Raw genomic sequence first — 15,483 nt, 5'->3', positions numbered from 1 at the left:
CAGCTTTATATATATATGGTATCTTTTCTTTGGGGAGTGGATCAGCATTTGTACTTTTATTTTCCCTCATTTGTTCTTTTGTTTCTTCCTGTAGGCTACCTTTGGGGTTCACTTGTATTTAAACTTTGTGTCCCCTCCTCCAAGCTGTTACATGGTTTTGGTTTTACTACCTGGAAAGCATTTCCATTCTGAGTGTGTAGTTCCATTGCCTATCCTATTCTATGTAGCATTTAAGTGGTGTTTAAGATGATTTTGAAAGAATCTTAAAAGTAATTATATGCACATTTGTAGTCATATCTAACGATAGGAATGACATACTGCAGTTTTTTACAGTTGTGATTTTAAAAACCTGCAAATACTGTACACATTTGGGAAAGTCATTCTTTATCCTTTTCTTCCAGGTATCATCAGTTTCACCCTTTTCTGTGTGCAGCTGATTTTAAAAATACTGTTTCCTTCTACGGTAGCGATAAGTTTGATTTGCCCTATGGGATAAGAGCATCAGGTCAGTAATATTATTCTTACCTTGCCCTAACACTATGACTGGTGTTTGATGTGAACCATATGTTTTTCTATAATTTTAAGGTCTTTTAATCTTTTTGTTTCATAGTGATTCTTAAAGATGTGATTTTTGAGATTGGGTGAAAGGAATTATATTTTAGTATGTAAATCCCCACTCGTTTTGAGTCAGTGTAGAATAAAAGAATGAAGAAAGGCAGATTTTTTTGTTGTCGAGAAACTGTTTTTCACTTTTGTTTTACCACCGTATTATTCGTGAGTTCAATGCTTTACTTTATTCCAGTTGAGAATTAGCAAGACAATTCTGTGGGTTAACTTCCTCCTATTCTCCCATTTTGCCTCTTAGGAGTTTTATGTCATCAGCAAGTTCTAAATCCGTGGTCAGTCTTTTAATTTAATCAGAGGATGTTTTGTTTTTGCTAAATTTAGAGAGAATTGCTCCATCTACTAATGATGAAATGATTTTCCCTCTGCTTACTGACCACTGCTTTGCTTTACATGCTAGATTTTTGAGAAACCCTGAAAGCCTTTTAGGTGACAAGTCTATAGTTTCCTGAGTTAGATTTTCCTTATTCAGCTGATGCTGTGTGTGTATTTAGAATATATTGTAGAGAGTTTGATAAATTTAAACTGGTACAATATTGAGTTCTATACCAATGTCATTTTCTGAATCATATGATATGGTTAATTTTGGGTTATGATTATTTTCAGATTAACATATTGTTTTCTTGGGATTTTTGGAAAGTATCCTTAGAGCATTTACATTTTAGGTGCCCCTGTTAAGTAGGGCTAACAGTTGTAGTCGTATCATGAATTTTCACCACAGAATAAATATAGGTAATCATGCCAGTTTGAAGTGGATTTGGGGGAGGGCAGAGGATAAAGTGGTTTCCCATGTACCTAAGAAGTCATGATTGCTTTTATTCCTAATACTCCGCTTGTTTTCTAGCCACATACTTTCGACTTGCTCTTTCGAAACTGCAGAATTGTGGTCTCTTTGATGAGTTTGACAAGTGAGTTTGTTTTCTTGCTTCTGTTTTAGTTTTAGCTAAGTTTTAGTACAAAATATGTACTTCAGTGTAACATATATTCACTCGGGAAGATACCATAGCTTTTGTGCATAACTAAAATGCCCAGGAGTTATTTCTGTGGCACTTGAAGTAACAGACTACAAATATAATTTAGACATTGCATAATTGTTGGCTCAAAACTGCAGACAGTCTTGATGACACACCATGCTAGTGCCAAGTCAGGACGTCTTTAACCCACAGTCATCTTTTCTGAGTTGTTGTTACTGAAGAATTAATTCACACTCCCTGTTGATCAGCTCACAGCCTCCCTCCATGGTTCCATACCTTCCCATGCATGCTCTCAACTGCTCGATCATGAGAATCTTTTCTGTTTCACTTGAATGTTGGATTTCAGAAACAGCTCTCTTTCTTTTATTCAGAATTATATTTGAGGGAGGTGAACGGCGTGCTTAGACACACATTTCTGGCAACAAAAGGCACTTTAGTTTTTAGAAAATTTTGGTGTTCTGTTACCTCTTAGGGACTGAGTTGCCAAAGATAGACTTCTTAGCAAGTCAACTTATTTTTCAGAGATGGACTTATTTCTCACAGTTTTGAACTGAATTTTGGAATTTGGCTGGTTGTCCAGTGGGATGAAAAGAGTGACTTGCAGATGTGAGACCTCCATTAAAAAGGAAAATGGGCAGAATTCCCCTCTTATCCAGGAGAATAGAGGCGCTTTTTGATACAGACAGCAATGATGGTAGCAGACAAAAGTGTGAAATTGGAGATAGTTCACAAGACAGAGCTGGAGGAGTGGTGACAGATTTTGTCTGAATTTATCTCTCTTTTCTCTGTCAGGGACCCAGGTTATTGAGGTGTAATTTATGTAATAATGTTGATTCATTTCAGATTATACTTTTTATAATTTAAAGCTATGCCATTAACCTAATCACTTTCAATTTTTGTTGCATATCCACAGCAGCCATATATATTCCTGCCTGAAGTTTGTATAACTCTCATCTTTATCGTTTTATGCCGACCTTTGGCATGTGTACTTTTGATCAGTTCTCTCCAATTTTTACAAAAGCACCCAGCAGAATATGCTTGATGATCTTCATTTTTTAAATCGAGAAACTGAGGCTAGGCAAATCCATGTCGTTTGTTATAGCTTGTGAATGTCAGAGCCAACATATGAACCTGGGTGGGTCTATCCAGGGCTGGATGATTAAGAGTGATAGTGGTTATGTCTTAAATAATTGTAGCAAGTATCTGCAAATCTTTGAAAAACTCTTTGACCCTGTAAATGTGGGATACTGTCAGGATTCTAGACGGTACATGACTGGAGGTTTTGTTCTGGCCTGGTTTCTATCTCAGAACTATTGTTGTTTAGATGCTCAGTCATGTCCGACTCTTTGTGACCCCATGGGCTGCAGCATGCCAGGCTTCCCTGTCCTTCACTAGCCCCTGAAGTTTGCTCAAACTCATGTTTATTGAGTTGGTGATGGTATCTAACCATCTTATCCTCTGCCACCCTCTTCTCCTTTTGTCTTCAATCTTTTCCAGCATCAGGGTCTTTTCCAATGAGTTGGCTCTTCTGATCGGGTGGCCAGAATATTGGTGCTTCAACTTCAGCATCAGTCCTTCCAATGAATATTCAGGGCCCTTTTCCTTTAGGATTGACTGGTTTGATCTCCTTACTTTCCGAGGGACTCTCAAAAGTCTTCTCCAGCACCGCAGTTTGAAAGCACCGATTCTTTGGTGCTCAGCCTTCCTTATGGTCCAGCTCTCACATCTGTACATGACTACTGGAAAAAACCATAGCTTTGACTATACAGACCTTTGTTGGCAAAGTGATGCCTCTGCTCTTTAACATACACTGTCTAGGTTTGTCATAGCTTAAAACTATCTATGCTTTATTTAGTTGCTTTCAGAGCCACTCTCTACACAAGTGTTCATCATCTGTATGTACCTCAGCCCGGCTGCTTCCTCTTTTCTTGCCGACTTGGTCTGGCTCTTCCCCACACTTCCTCCTTTCTCATAGGGAGCTCCCCCTTCACCCACCACCAACCCACATCAGGTTCTTACTGTCACCTGCACTGGGACGGAGGTGGGTTCGGCTGGTGGTGAAGGATTGAAAATCATGCTCATGGTGCAAGGGTTCTTGGATCTGAGCTTGTTAAGAGATGGAAGTCACATCAGTGTACAGACAGAAACCATTCAGGTGTGGAGTGAATGGCGAATATCCCTGTTGGAGTCTCCCAGAGTGAGCACGGTGATGCACTGGACACTCAGCACTGCTCAATTGCTTGTTTGATGCGTCCAAAAGGGATGTCAGAAAGAGCGTTTTGAAAGTAAATAAGAATATACTTGTGACAAAATTATCTTCATTTACATATTGACTTTTAGGAGGAGTTGACAGGTAATAATAAATTTGACCTACATTCTAAGTACGTCCTTCTACATTTGTCTGAAACCCACAGTACAGCCCAAAGATAATAGCAGGCCTCAGCCCATGCCCAAGTTTATATTTTAAGTAAACTCCAGCAAAGCAGAATGCACTAAACTGCCAACTGCTGCCTCAGAGTCCCCTTAGTCTGTCCCCCGAGTGCCCTTTATGTAGTTCTCATTTCTGCTCTTTACCTGGAAAAATGCCCTCGAAGAACGAGGTCTGAGAACAGTCAGTCTTCTCAGGCTGAGGATCTGGACCCCCCTTAGTTGAGGAGTCCTCCCCGAGCCTCTCTGTGGATCTGGGGCCTGCGGCCCACGTGCTTTAGGAAGGGTCTGTGGGTGCAGTCTTTGTAGGATTCTGTGAGTCAGCGGGGAGACAGGCTCAGGTGGAGAGAGGCAAGAACCTCCTTTTCAAGTCCCTTCCCCCTTTGGCTTTTCTCTTCACCCTCTGTCCTCCCAGAAAACTTAAGATATTTTTTCATTCTTTCAGATCTGAATTCTTTACTTATCCTATGTAGCAAGCATGATCTCTTAGTTGGGGTAGAGTTCTATTTTTTTTTTTTTGGCTGCTCTACCTGGCTTGCAGGATTTTAGTTCCCCAGGGAGGGGTCGAACTTTCACCCTCTGCAGTGCAAGCACTGTTCTAGGAACGTCCTTGGGATAGATTACACTGTGAATGAGAAAACTCCAAATATCAGTTCCATTTATAAGATACAAATTTTCCTCTTTCTGACAATTGTCATGTAAATGAAGTCTGCATATAAGCGTTCTCAGAGCAGCTCAGTGACCGAGGCTTCTCTCTTGTGACTCTTGTTCCCCCCTCTGGTCCATTTTGATGGTTGGCCTTTGACCAGTCATGTGTATATTCCAGCTAGTAGAGGGGACAGAGGAGGAAGGGCATGCCCCCAGCCATTGAGACTTGCCTCCTTCTTTAAGGCCGTTTCCCAGAAGTTACATACAGCCCATTATCACATCCAGTGATGTGCTGAAGCCAGTTGGTACCAACTTGTGAGAGAGCTGCTGCTTTTCCCAACTCTGTGTTCAGTGCCATCAAGGTGGAAGGTTGAAGTTAGCCGTGATGGGAATGTATACCGTGGAAAATGGCAATGCTAAAAACCAAGGCTCCCCATCATCTCCCTGTCTCCCAAAGAGGACTAATTGTTAAAAAAAAAAAAAAAAACGTGCTAGCAGCCACCAATTATATCCCACTGGCTAGACGTATAATCACAGGGCCACACCTCGCTGGGATGTGGACTGGAAAGTGTAGCCTGTATTCTAGGTGGCTGTGTGCCTACTTAGTGAAACATAATTATTGAGTGGCAAGTAACAGTCTTTGTCAGTGTTGTCTACCATTTTCTGTTTCTATGCCTGGAAATAGTCAAGAATCTAAAGTCAGTTATGTAACACTATACCAACCTCGCTCACTTGAAGCAGCCAATGGTGGTTTGTCTCTTGGAGATGAAAGTGCTTGAAAAATGTTGGTGTTGCAGATCATTCTGAGGTGGAGTTTCTTAGAGGGCTTGTTTATGCCATCTTTGTAGGTAATGTGAGTAAAGTAACTCAGGGAGGCAGATCAGCCTTTTTCTAAAGTTAGTACCCTGAAGAACTTGGGCCAGAATTAGAGGGGAGGGAACAGGAGTGTGTGTTTGGCCATAACTCTGTATGGAAGAGCCCCGGAGTTGTAACAATTCCATCCTTGTTTTTCTTTCTACCTCCATGCTTCCCTAACCTCTTTGCCCCCATCACCCTTTGCTCCCCACCAACCTGTTCTTTTTCAGAGTTTTTGGTCACTTAGCAAAAATTGTAATAATTGGCCTCTCCTCTTGTATTTACAATGGGCTTCCCTGGTGGCTCAGAGGTTAAAGCGTCTGCCTGCAATGCAGGAGACCTGGGTTCAGTCCCTGGGTCGGGAAGATCCCCTAGAGAAGGAAATGGCAACCCGCTCCAGTACTCTTGCCTGGAGAATCCCATGGATGTAGGAGCCTGGTGGGCTTCAGTCCATGGGGTCGCAAAGAGTTGTACACGACTGAGCAATTTCACTTTCACTTGTAATTACACCTGTTATATTTTCATTATATGAAAAGTATTCATTCTGGAAATTTGCCTTTCTCCATAATTTTGTGACAGGAGTTCTCAGTTTTCCCTGTGAAAAGAGGAGAACACACAATAGGCCATTTTTGCATCCCCCATTTTTATTATTTTATTTATCTTTTTGGTATGTTTTTTTTATTGAAATATAATTGCTTTACAGTGTTGTGTTTCTGCTACACAATATTGTGAATCAGCTGTATGTACACATATATCCCCTTCCTCTTGAGTCTCCCTCCCACCCTCTCCCCTATTCTGCCTCTCTAGGTCATCACAGAGCAGCGAGCTGAGCTCCCTGTGTTATATAGCAGCCTCCCACTAGCTATCAGTTTTATACATAGTACTGTATATATGTCAAAACAATCTGTCAGTTTCCCCCCTACCCCCTTGCTGTGTCCACAGGTTCGTTTTCTACTTCTGCACGTCTGTTCCTGCCCTGCAAGTGTGTTCATCAGTACCATTTTTCTAGAATCTGTATGTATGTGTTAATATAGGATGTTTGAGACTTGTGGACTCTGGGAGAAGGCGAGGGTGGGATGTTTCAAGAGAACAGCATTGAAACATGTATATTATCTAGGGTGAAACAGATAACCAGCCCAGGTTGGGTACATGAGACAAGTGCTCGGGCCTGGTGCACTGGGAAGACCCAGAGGGATCGGGTGGAGAGGGAGGTGGGAGGGGAGACTGGGATGGGGAATACATGTAAATCCATGGCTAATTCATTTCAATGTATAACAAAAACTACTGTAATGATGTAAAGTAATTAGCCTCCAACTAATAAAAATAAATGGAAAAAAAATATAGGATGTTTGTTTTTCTCTTTCTGACTTAATTCACTCTGTCTGACAGACTCTAGGTTCATCCATATCACTTCCACTGACTCAACTTCATTCCTTTTTATGGCTGAGTAATATTCCATTGTGTGTGTGTGTGTGTGTGTGTGTGTGTACTGCATCTTCTTTATTCATTCATCTGTTGATGGACATCTAGGCTGCTTCCATATCTTGGCTATTGTAAATAGTGCTGTAATGAACATGTGTCATTTTGAGTTTTGGTTATCTCAGGGTATATGTCCAGTAGTGGGATTGCTGGGTTCTATGTTTAGTTTTTCAGGGAGCCTCAATAGTGTTCTCCATGGTGGCTGTGCCAATTTGCATTCCCAGCAACAGTGTAAAAAGGTTCCCTTTTCTTCATACCCTCTCCAGCATTTATTGTTTGTAAGTTTTTTTGGTGATGGCCTTTCTGGCCAGTGTGAGGTGATACCATATTGTATTTTTTGATTTGCATTTCTCTGATAATTAGTGATGTTGAGTATCTTTTCATTTGCCTCTTGGCTATCTGTATGTTGTCTTTGGAGAGAGATCTATGTAGATCTTCCACCCATTTTTGATTGGATTGCTTGTTTTTTGATATTGAGCTCCATAAGCTGTTTGTATATTTTGGAGATTAATCCTTTGTTACTTCATTTGCAAATATTTCTCCCATTCTGATGGGCTTCCCAGGTGGCACTGGTGGTAAAGAATCCATGCCTTCTAATGCAGGAGATGCAAGAGAAGTGGGTTTGATCCCTGGATTGAGAAGATTCCCCTGGAGAAGGAAATGGCAACCCTTCCAGTATTCTTGCCTGAGAAATCCCATGGACAGAGGAGCCTGGTGGGCTACTGTCCATGAGGCTTCAAAGAGTCAGACACGACTGAGCGACTACACTTGCACACACTCCCATTCTGAGGGTTATCTTTTCATCTTGTTAATGGTGCAAAAACTTCTAAGTTTAACCAGGTCCCATTTTTTAATTTTTGCTTTTATTTCCATTACTCTAGGAGGTGCGTCAAAGAGGATGTTGCTGCAATTTATGTCAAAGAGTGTTCTGCCTGTTTTTCTCTAAGAGTTTTATAGTTTCCAGCCTTACATTTAGATATTGAATCAATTTTGAGTTTATTTCTGTGTATGGTATTAGTATTCTAATTTCACTCTTACATGTAGCTGTCCAGTTTTCTCAGCATCACTTATTAAAGAGTTTTTTCTCCATTGTATATTCTTTCCTCCTTTGTCATAGATTAGGTGACCATAGGTGTGTGGGTTTATCTCTGGGCTTTTTATTCTATACCTATTTCATAGGTCTATATTTCTGTTTTTTTCTCTTTGTGAGTACTGTACTGTTTTGATTACATAGCTTTTTCATATAGTCTGAACTCAGGGAGCCTGATTTCCTACAGCTCTGTTTCTCTTCCTCAAGATTACTTTGATTATTTGGGGTCTTTTGTGTTTCCATACAAATGGTATTGTTCTAATACCATGATGAATGCTATGGTAATTGGATACAGATTGCATTGAATCTGTAGATTGTTTTGGGTAGTGTATTCATTTTCACTATATTGATTCTTCCAATCCAAGAACATGGTATATTTTCCCATCTGTGTCCTCTTTGATTTCTTTCATCAGTGTTTTATAGTTTTCTGAATATGGGTCTTTTGCTTTCTTAGGTAGATTTATTCCTTGATATTTTATTCTTTTTGTTGTGATGGTAAATGGATTGTTTTCTTAATTTCTGTTTCTGATCTTTCATTGTTGGCATATAAGAATGCAAGAGATTTCTGTGCATTAATTTTGTATCCTGTAACTTTACCAGATTCATTAAGTCTAGTAGGTTCTGGTGGAATCTTTAGGAGTTTCTGTGTATGGTAATGTGTCACTGCAAACAGTGACAGTTTTACTTTCTCTTTGCCAATTTGTATTTCTTTTTCTTCTCTGATTGCCTTGGTGAGGACTTCCAAAACTATGTTGAATGGGAGTGGAGAGAGTGAACATCCTTTTCTTGTCCCTGGTCTTAGGGGAAATGCTCTCAGTTTTTCACCATTAAGAATGATGTTCGCTGTGGGTTTGTCACAGCAAACAGTGCGTGTGTGCTGAGTTGCTTCAGTTGTGTCCAACTCTTTGTGACCCTATGGACTGTGGCCCACCAGGCTCCTCTGTCCATGGGGATTCTCTAGGCAAGAATACTGGAGTGGATTGCCATGCCCTCCTCCAGGGGATCTTCCCCACCTAGGGATTGAACCCAGGTCTCCTGGTCTCCTGCATTGCAGGCAGATTCTTTACCACTAGCACCACTGGGGTCCTTTAATGGACTGGAACCTGGTGGTCCGGAGTCAACGATGAGAAAGTGAAAGAAGGAAAGAGGCTAATACTTCCTGGGTTACACAGCCAGCCTTTGCGCTTCAGGGAATAAGCCAGAAATAGAGAGAGAGAGAGAAAGACACGGGGACCCAAGCTCTGATGGAACAAGGGTGCTTTATTGATTTCTGTAAGAGTATATATACCAGTAGCTTCTTTAGTTAAAGATCAAGAGATCAGACTTTACAAGTTTACCAAGGAAGCAAGGAGCAATAGAGGCCATAAGGCCAAAAGGCGATCCATATCAAAAGAGGGTCGTAAATAGTTACTTTTCACCAATGGAAAAACTAATGAAGGAAATGCATGGATTTGTCAGTCCCGGGAGAGACTTGCCTCGCCTCTCATATGGAAAAACTAATGAAGGAAATGCATGGATTTGTCAGTCCCGGGAGAGGCTTGCCTCTTAATTCCTGAATATTCAAGAATTAATAAGGAACAGAGGATTCATGACAGCTCCAAAACAGCACACAGGAAGCCTCCTGTTAAATGCTTCCTGACAGTTCCCCATATTTCATTATATTTGTAGAAGAGGTCCTGACCAAATGAGTTTGGTTAGTATTAACCAACCTTATAGAAAGGCAATGATAAACAAAAAATATAATCACCAAGACAATCACCAAAGTTACAGTCCCAGACCTGATATTGTGGGTAACACTTTGAAACCATCTTTGTGGGTCTGGCCCAGATAATTGATCAGCGAGTTGTTTAGCTAAAGTTTTCAAATTAGTGGGAGAGGGCAGACATTTAGAAAAAGTTTCAAAGATTTCCTTTTGCAGTAATTATACATTCAGAGAGGCATTATCATGTAAATGAAATTTGATTTGTTCCCAGTTGTAGGTACTATGATTGAAATGAACAGGAGTAACACAAAATTGCCAACTAATACAAGTTACAGAACGTAAAGCCTTATTAAATTGTAAATTTCCTATGGCTATAACAAAAGGAAGTGGGACACAGGCCTGTATAAAATATGACTGATTGTAGCAAATGAAATAGTTATGACTATGACCACGACTGGTCCCTGTGAAATGTCTGGTCCAAGTCCCAAGTTCTTTGGTGCTGGCAGCAAGTTCCCAGATGTCCCATTGTTCAGGCCTACTCTGTTTATCAAGGATGATTCTAGGACGAGGGGATGCCATTTCACCGTCAAGCCAGCCAAGAAGTCCTTTGTCATGGTAATGTTTCATCGTAGTGTTAGTAACCTTTTAAGCCACTTGAGTAGCATAATACATAATGTTTTTTGTTCTTTCCCTAACTCTTTCCCTAAAGTTTTAGTGGTATAAACATGGTTCACAGTAAATAGCCCAAGCAGTGTCCGAAGGTCTTCTTTTGGAGGCAGGATGAAAACCCAGGTTTGTTGGCTGATGTTTATGCATAATTTCTCTGGGCCCAGGCACAATAGAAAGACTTCATAGCCTAAAGAAATGTTAGTTTTCCCTCCTCCCCTGGGTGCGAAGGTTCCAGGGAGGAGGCATATGGGTAGAGTCATTGGTTGATACGTTCGCTCCGTCTTTTCTCCATCCGTTTTATGACCTGTAATAAAGGGGGGTTGGGGAAGTAAGCCCAGTTAAGTCTGATTTGTGAATCTGGCTCGAGCAGGGTTGCACAGGTCAGCATATCGATGAGAAGGTTTTCAGGACTCTGAGGCATTCCCTGTTGAGAGACCAAATTTTCAGCTTGATTAGTAAGAGTTTTTATTTGTCCCCAAGTGGGGAGATCATAGGGTTGATGCCACTGAGGGCAGTGCTTCCTGGAGATCTTTAGAGCCACCATGGCCCATATTGGAATTTCTTCCTCCTGGGGTTCTTGTTGTTTCATCTCCATTTTGAATTCTGGGGGCCCCCTTGGGTCAAATCTTTTGGAGAGGAAGCCATGTGAGTTCGTTGGCTCCATCTGGGGAAATACAAGCATATCTCTTTCCCTGTAAGATTAGTTTCCCAGATTTCCATTGTTTATTGAACCCGTCTTGATACCAAGTGGGCAGAGGAAGAGAGATGTCCTTCAATTCCTCAAAATGTATTTCTGTTCTTGTCAAGATATCTCCTTGTGGCAAGTTTAAAAAATTTAAAACAAATAAAGCTGTATTAACAATTAAAAATTTAAAACAAATAAAGCTGTATTAACAATAGTTATAGGTTTAGAAAATATCTTATGTTGGAATCTAGTAAAGTCTGCTTTAGATAAGGAAGACAGTAGTGTTCCTGTGTATTCCCCCTTCTTTAATTTTTTTAATTGCAACTTTAGTGTGTGATGTGCTCGAATATGTGTAATATAAAGGGGAGAAGTGCGACTTTTAATAACAGATGGTAGTTCAAAAAGAGTTGTTGAATAATAGGTTGATTGGAGTTATGGTACAGGTTTTTATATTTTTTAATACAAAAACTGAATGTATAGAGTCAGAGACTATATTAATGGGGTTAAGGATGTAGGCAAATAACTTGAATAAGAGCATATAATTCATTTTGTTGAGCAGAATAGAATTTAGTGTAAAAGACTTTATATTCTTTAAGAGACCAGAATGAAGCTTTGGCATTTTTAGTCCCATCTATATAAAAAACCTCAGCTTGTGGTATAGGCTGTGAGCTGATAATGTGGGAAATAATAAATTCAGTATTTCTGAAGAAATTTCACAGCTTACCAGAAGGATAAGGAAATGAAATTTCTCCAAAATATTTTAGAAAAGCTATTTGGAAATTGGTAGAATTTTGTAATGTGTTCTCAAATTGAGATTTATTTGTAATAAAGTTTTATTAAATTATAATGGAGATAGAGAAAGCTTCTGACATAGGCATCAAAAGGGGGCAGAAAGAGTACCACCCCCCCCCACCCCCCCACCCCCACACCCCCACACCCCCACACCCCCCCACCCCCCCCCGCCCCCCCCCCCCCCCCCCCCCGCTAGTCTTCAGCTGGATGTTATGTAGTCACTAGCAGTCTGTTAATGAAAAGAAAGGAATGTCTTAAAACTCAGAATGGCACCAGGCCCCTCATCCATAAGATGCATTTTGGGATAATCTTGGCACCAGATGATTCATCCCAGGCCATAAAACGATTGACTTGAATCTTGTAGAAGGACAGATTACCATACACATAGTTTCGTTTACATAGATTAGGGGAACACTATCTGAGTATAACATGCTGGTTTGTCAAGTAGATTCTGAGCCATTAGGCAGAATGGACTTGAAGACAGAGTCTGGGGTAAATGCATAGGACATTAACATAGCTTAAGACAAGCATTTCCATAAGAAAAATGCATTGGTTAACTCAAGCTTTGAGAATAGTTAACTTCAAGTGAAACCAGGTGTCATTATGGCAACATAGTATTTTAAGAGAAACCTTTTAAATTTGTATAGAGAAGGAAAAAAAATATCGCTAGTTTGTTTTCTCCTGCTGCTTAAGATAGATAAAAGTGTCTGACAGTTGCAGCCTTTGGAGACTGCTGGCCTTCCTGCCTGTTACCCTCTCATCCCCCACCCCTTTTCTTTTAGGAGAATTATGTTGCCTAGAGAAAAGGGGCATCCTTCTAGTTTTATAACTGCTTTGGAACTGACAAGGGGCGTTGTCCCTAAATTGGTGAGGCAACATATTCTTCTAATCCTCATACTGAGGATTTTTGATCCAGGGGCCCCAAGTAGTAGCTGGGAGAAACTGCAGCAGTAGCAGGAGTTTGAGCAACCATGTGTAACTTAAAAGCTTTCATGTGACTAGAAACAAATCCAGTTACACAGTTACAGATGCAGGGAGCAAACAGCAAAAACAAAACAGTCAGAATTATTGTAATGAAGATAGTTTTTCACCATGGGGAACTAGTTAACATCTCCCAGAGTGATGCAGTTGAGGCTTCAGGAGTATTTGTAGCCCCAATCATCTTGTTCGTGTGTTTAGTAAAGTGAGTAACATTAGTGTTCATATCAGGTATACACATACAGCATTGGGTGTGAATAGTGGCACATGTTCCTTAGCCGCCTGTAATTTCTCTTTCGTGAGGGGCCACTGCTCTGTCCAAATAGGCTCGTCATTCTTCCAAGTTATTTTAATAATTGTATTGTTTGTTAAATGAGCAGTGGCCCCTAGGAAAAATGTGGAATGTATATCTGAGTTTGCCATTGCATAAGTAAGTCCCTTCCTATCTATCACATAAGGTCTTAATGTTGTAGGGTGGCCTTCTGGTCTCTCACATGGATAAATTCGAGTACTCTGATAAACCTCTTGTACTTTGGGTTGAGAAATTTCTGCAATTTGGCAAGAGATTTTTTGTATAGGCCAGGATTTGGGCCATAAATGTTTGGATATAATAGTAATATCAGATCCAGTATCTAGAAGACTAGAAAATCTTTTACCACTAATTTTGATATTTCTATTCGGTCAGGCAAATTTAGATACCAATGATGTCCATAAGGACTGTTTTGGATCCGCCCATCCATACATTATTAGAAGAGTTAATACAAATGTAAGGTAGAAGGAGTAATTGAGGATTTTATTCCCCTTTTTAAATTGCCATAAGATCTGAGATGACATCATAATTTGAATTTCTCCTTTATAATCTGAATCAATTACTCCAGGGTGAACAGTAATCCCTTTAGAAGTCAAACTAGATTGGCCAAATAAAAGACCAAAGGTTTGTGGGGGCAGGGGCCCAAAAAGTCTGGTAGGTATTCTAGAGGGGACTGCTTGAGGGTAAAGGAAATATCGATGGCAGCACTGCCGGATGTTGAGGGTTTGAGGGAAAAGATGGAATTTGCCCCTGGTTTTTGTTGAAAGGGACCTGGGGGGTCCCCTGCTTGGAGTTTCCCAGAATAGGTTTTTCTTTAATATCAAATTTAGATTTACAATCTTTGGCCCAATGCATTCCTCTACGGCACAAGGGCAGACTTTTGGAGGTTTTTTTATTAGCTTTCTTAGGGCAATCCCTTTTTAAATGATTTTTATCCCTGCATATAAAACATCTCACATTTTCCTTTTTAAAGCAAGTAGCCATTGTTTCAGCTAGCATTTGCATTTTTTGTGTTTTTGATCCTAGATTGCAGCAAGCCTTCAAATAATCAATAATAGTCTCTGTCTCACGAATTGGGGCTACAGCCTTTTGACATTTCCTGATTTGTATTTTCATAAGCAAGTAATTTCTCTAGTTGTCTTTTAGCTTTTTCTCCGATTACAGTACAGGAAATAGCAGTTTCTAATCTAGCTAAAAAATCAGCATAATTTTCACTAGGTCCTTGCAATATTTTAGTGTAGCTACTTGTAGGTTTTTCTTGGGGAGTAATTTTATTTCAAGGTTTAAGGGCCACTGTTTTTAATTGTTGATGCAACAAAGGAGGGCATTGTATTTGAGCTTTTATAGTGTCAAATTGTCCGGTGTCAGTTAACATTTCAAAAGTAATTTGGTTTTGGGGTAGCGCCAGCTCAGGCCTTTTTGTTAGCATGATCTCTGGCTATATCTTGAAACCACATTGTCCACCAAAGATACTCTCCTGGTTTAAGGAGAGCTTTTATTAAAATTCACCAGTCATAGGGAATAAAGGTTTCAATAGACGACGCCATAGCATTTAGAATCTTTCTAGTAAAAGGTGAATGTGGGCCATACATAGTTACAGCCTTTTTCATTTGTTGCATGTGAAAAAGGTTAATAACCTTCATATTGAGATATTATTTGCCCTTGAGTGTCAACATTTCTTAAACTGGAAAGGCGGAGAAATCTTCGGTTTCAGAGACTTGCAATTGCAAAGCCAGCAATTCACAGAGCCTCTGTCGAGAGGGAGGTAGATTATTGTTATTCAGAAAGGTGTTGTAGGTTTTAATGTTAAAAGGTGTCTTAAGGGAATCATTAGGTTCTATCAAGGGAGAGACTTTGGGATTTGTGCCTGCTGTCAGGGGAGGAGTGCTTGGAGCAACCAGGGCAGGGTTAATAGGAAAATTTTGAAATATCTTATATTGTTTTAATTGGGCCTTTTGTAAGTTTTCATCATCTAATTCATGTAGTAAGTGTTCTGCCTGTTGACGAGTGTCAGGAGGGCTAGAATTACCTTGAAATGGCAGAATCACAGCTTCAATGAGAGCCCATAGGGGCCAGAAATCTACTGGAATATTTTTTCCCTGTCTGGCAGCTAGTTCAACATTCTCTTTGACCTGATGCCAAATTTCTAAATTAAAACTACCTTCATCAGGGAACTGAGGGTTACATTCAACCACTGTCTGAAGGCAAGCCTTTATTTGCTGGCACACAACTGAAAGTCCCTGAAGTTTA

At 40.2% G+C, this 15,483-nt stretch overlaps 1 protein-coding gene across 10 annotated transcripts in view; it reads left to right on the top strand.

Moving 5' to 3' along the window:
- Window positions 1–15,483, top strand: part of ST3GAL6 (ST3 beta-galactoside alpha-2,3-sialyltransferase 6) — a 90,031-nt gene that overhangs the window by 49,930 nt on the left and 24,618 nt on the right. For all 10 annotated transcript variants that reach the window (XR_011483468.1, XR_011483467.1, XM_020869833.2 and 7 more), the window contains 2 exons: window positions 402–505; window positions 1,469–1,532. Coding sequence is in view for 8 of the 10 variants with exons in the window: in XM_020869833.2 (XP_020725492.1) it covers window positions 402–505; window positions 1,469–1,532 (168 nt within the window). In the remaining 2 variants the exon portion in view is untranslated. The remainder of the gene's footprint in view (window positions 1–401; window positions 506–1,468; window positions 1,533–15,483) is intronic.

Source organism: Odocoileus virginianus, chromosome 25, assembly GCF_023699985.2.
Source record: "Odocoileus virginianus isolate 20LAN1187 ecotype Illinois chromosome 25, Ovbor_1.2, whole genome shotgun sequence".
In the NCBI taxonomy this organism is placed as follows: Eukaryota; Metazoa; Chordata; class Mammalia; order Artiodactyla; family Cervidae; genus Odocoileus; species Odocoileus virginianus.
The sequence above is the reverse complement of the archived record's forward strand: the minus strand, read 5'-3'. Positions and strand labels throughout refer to the sequence as shown.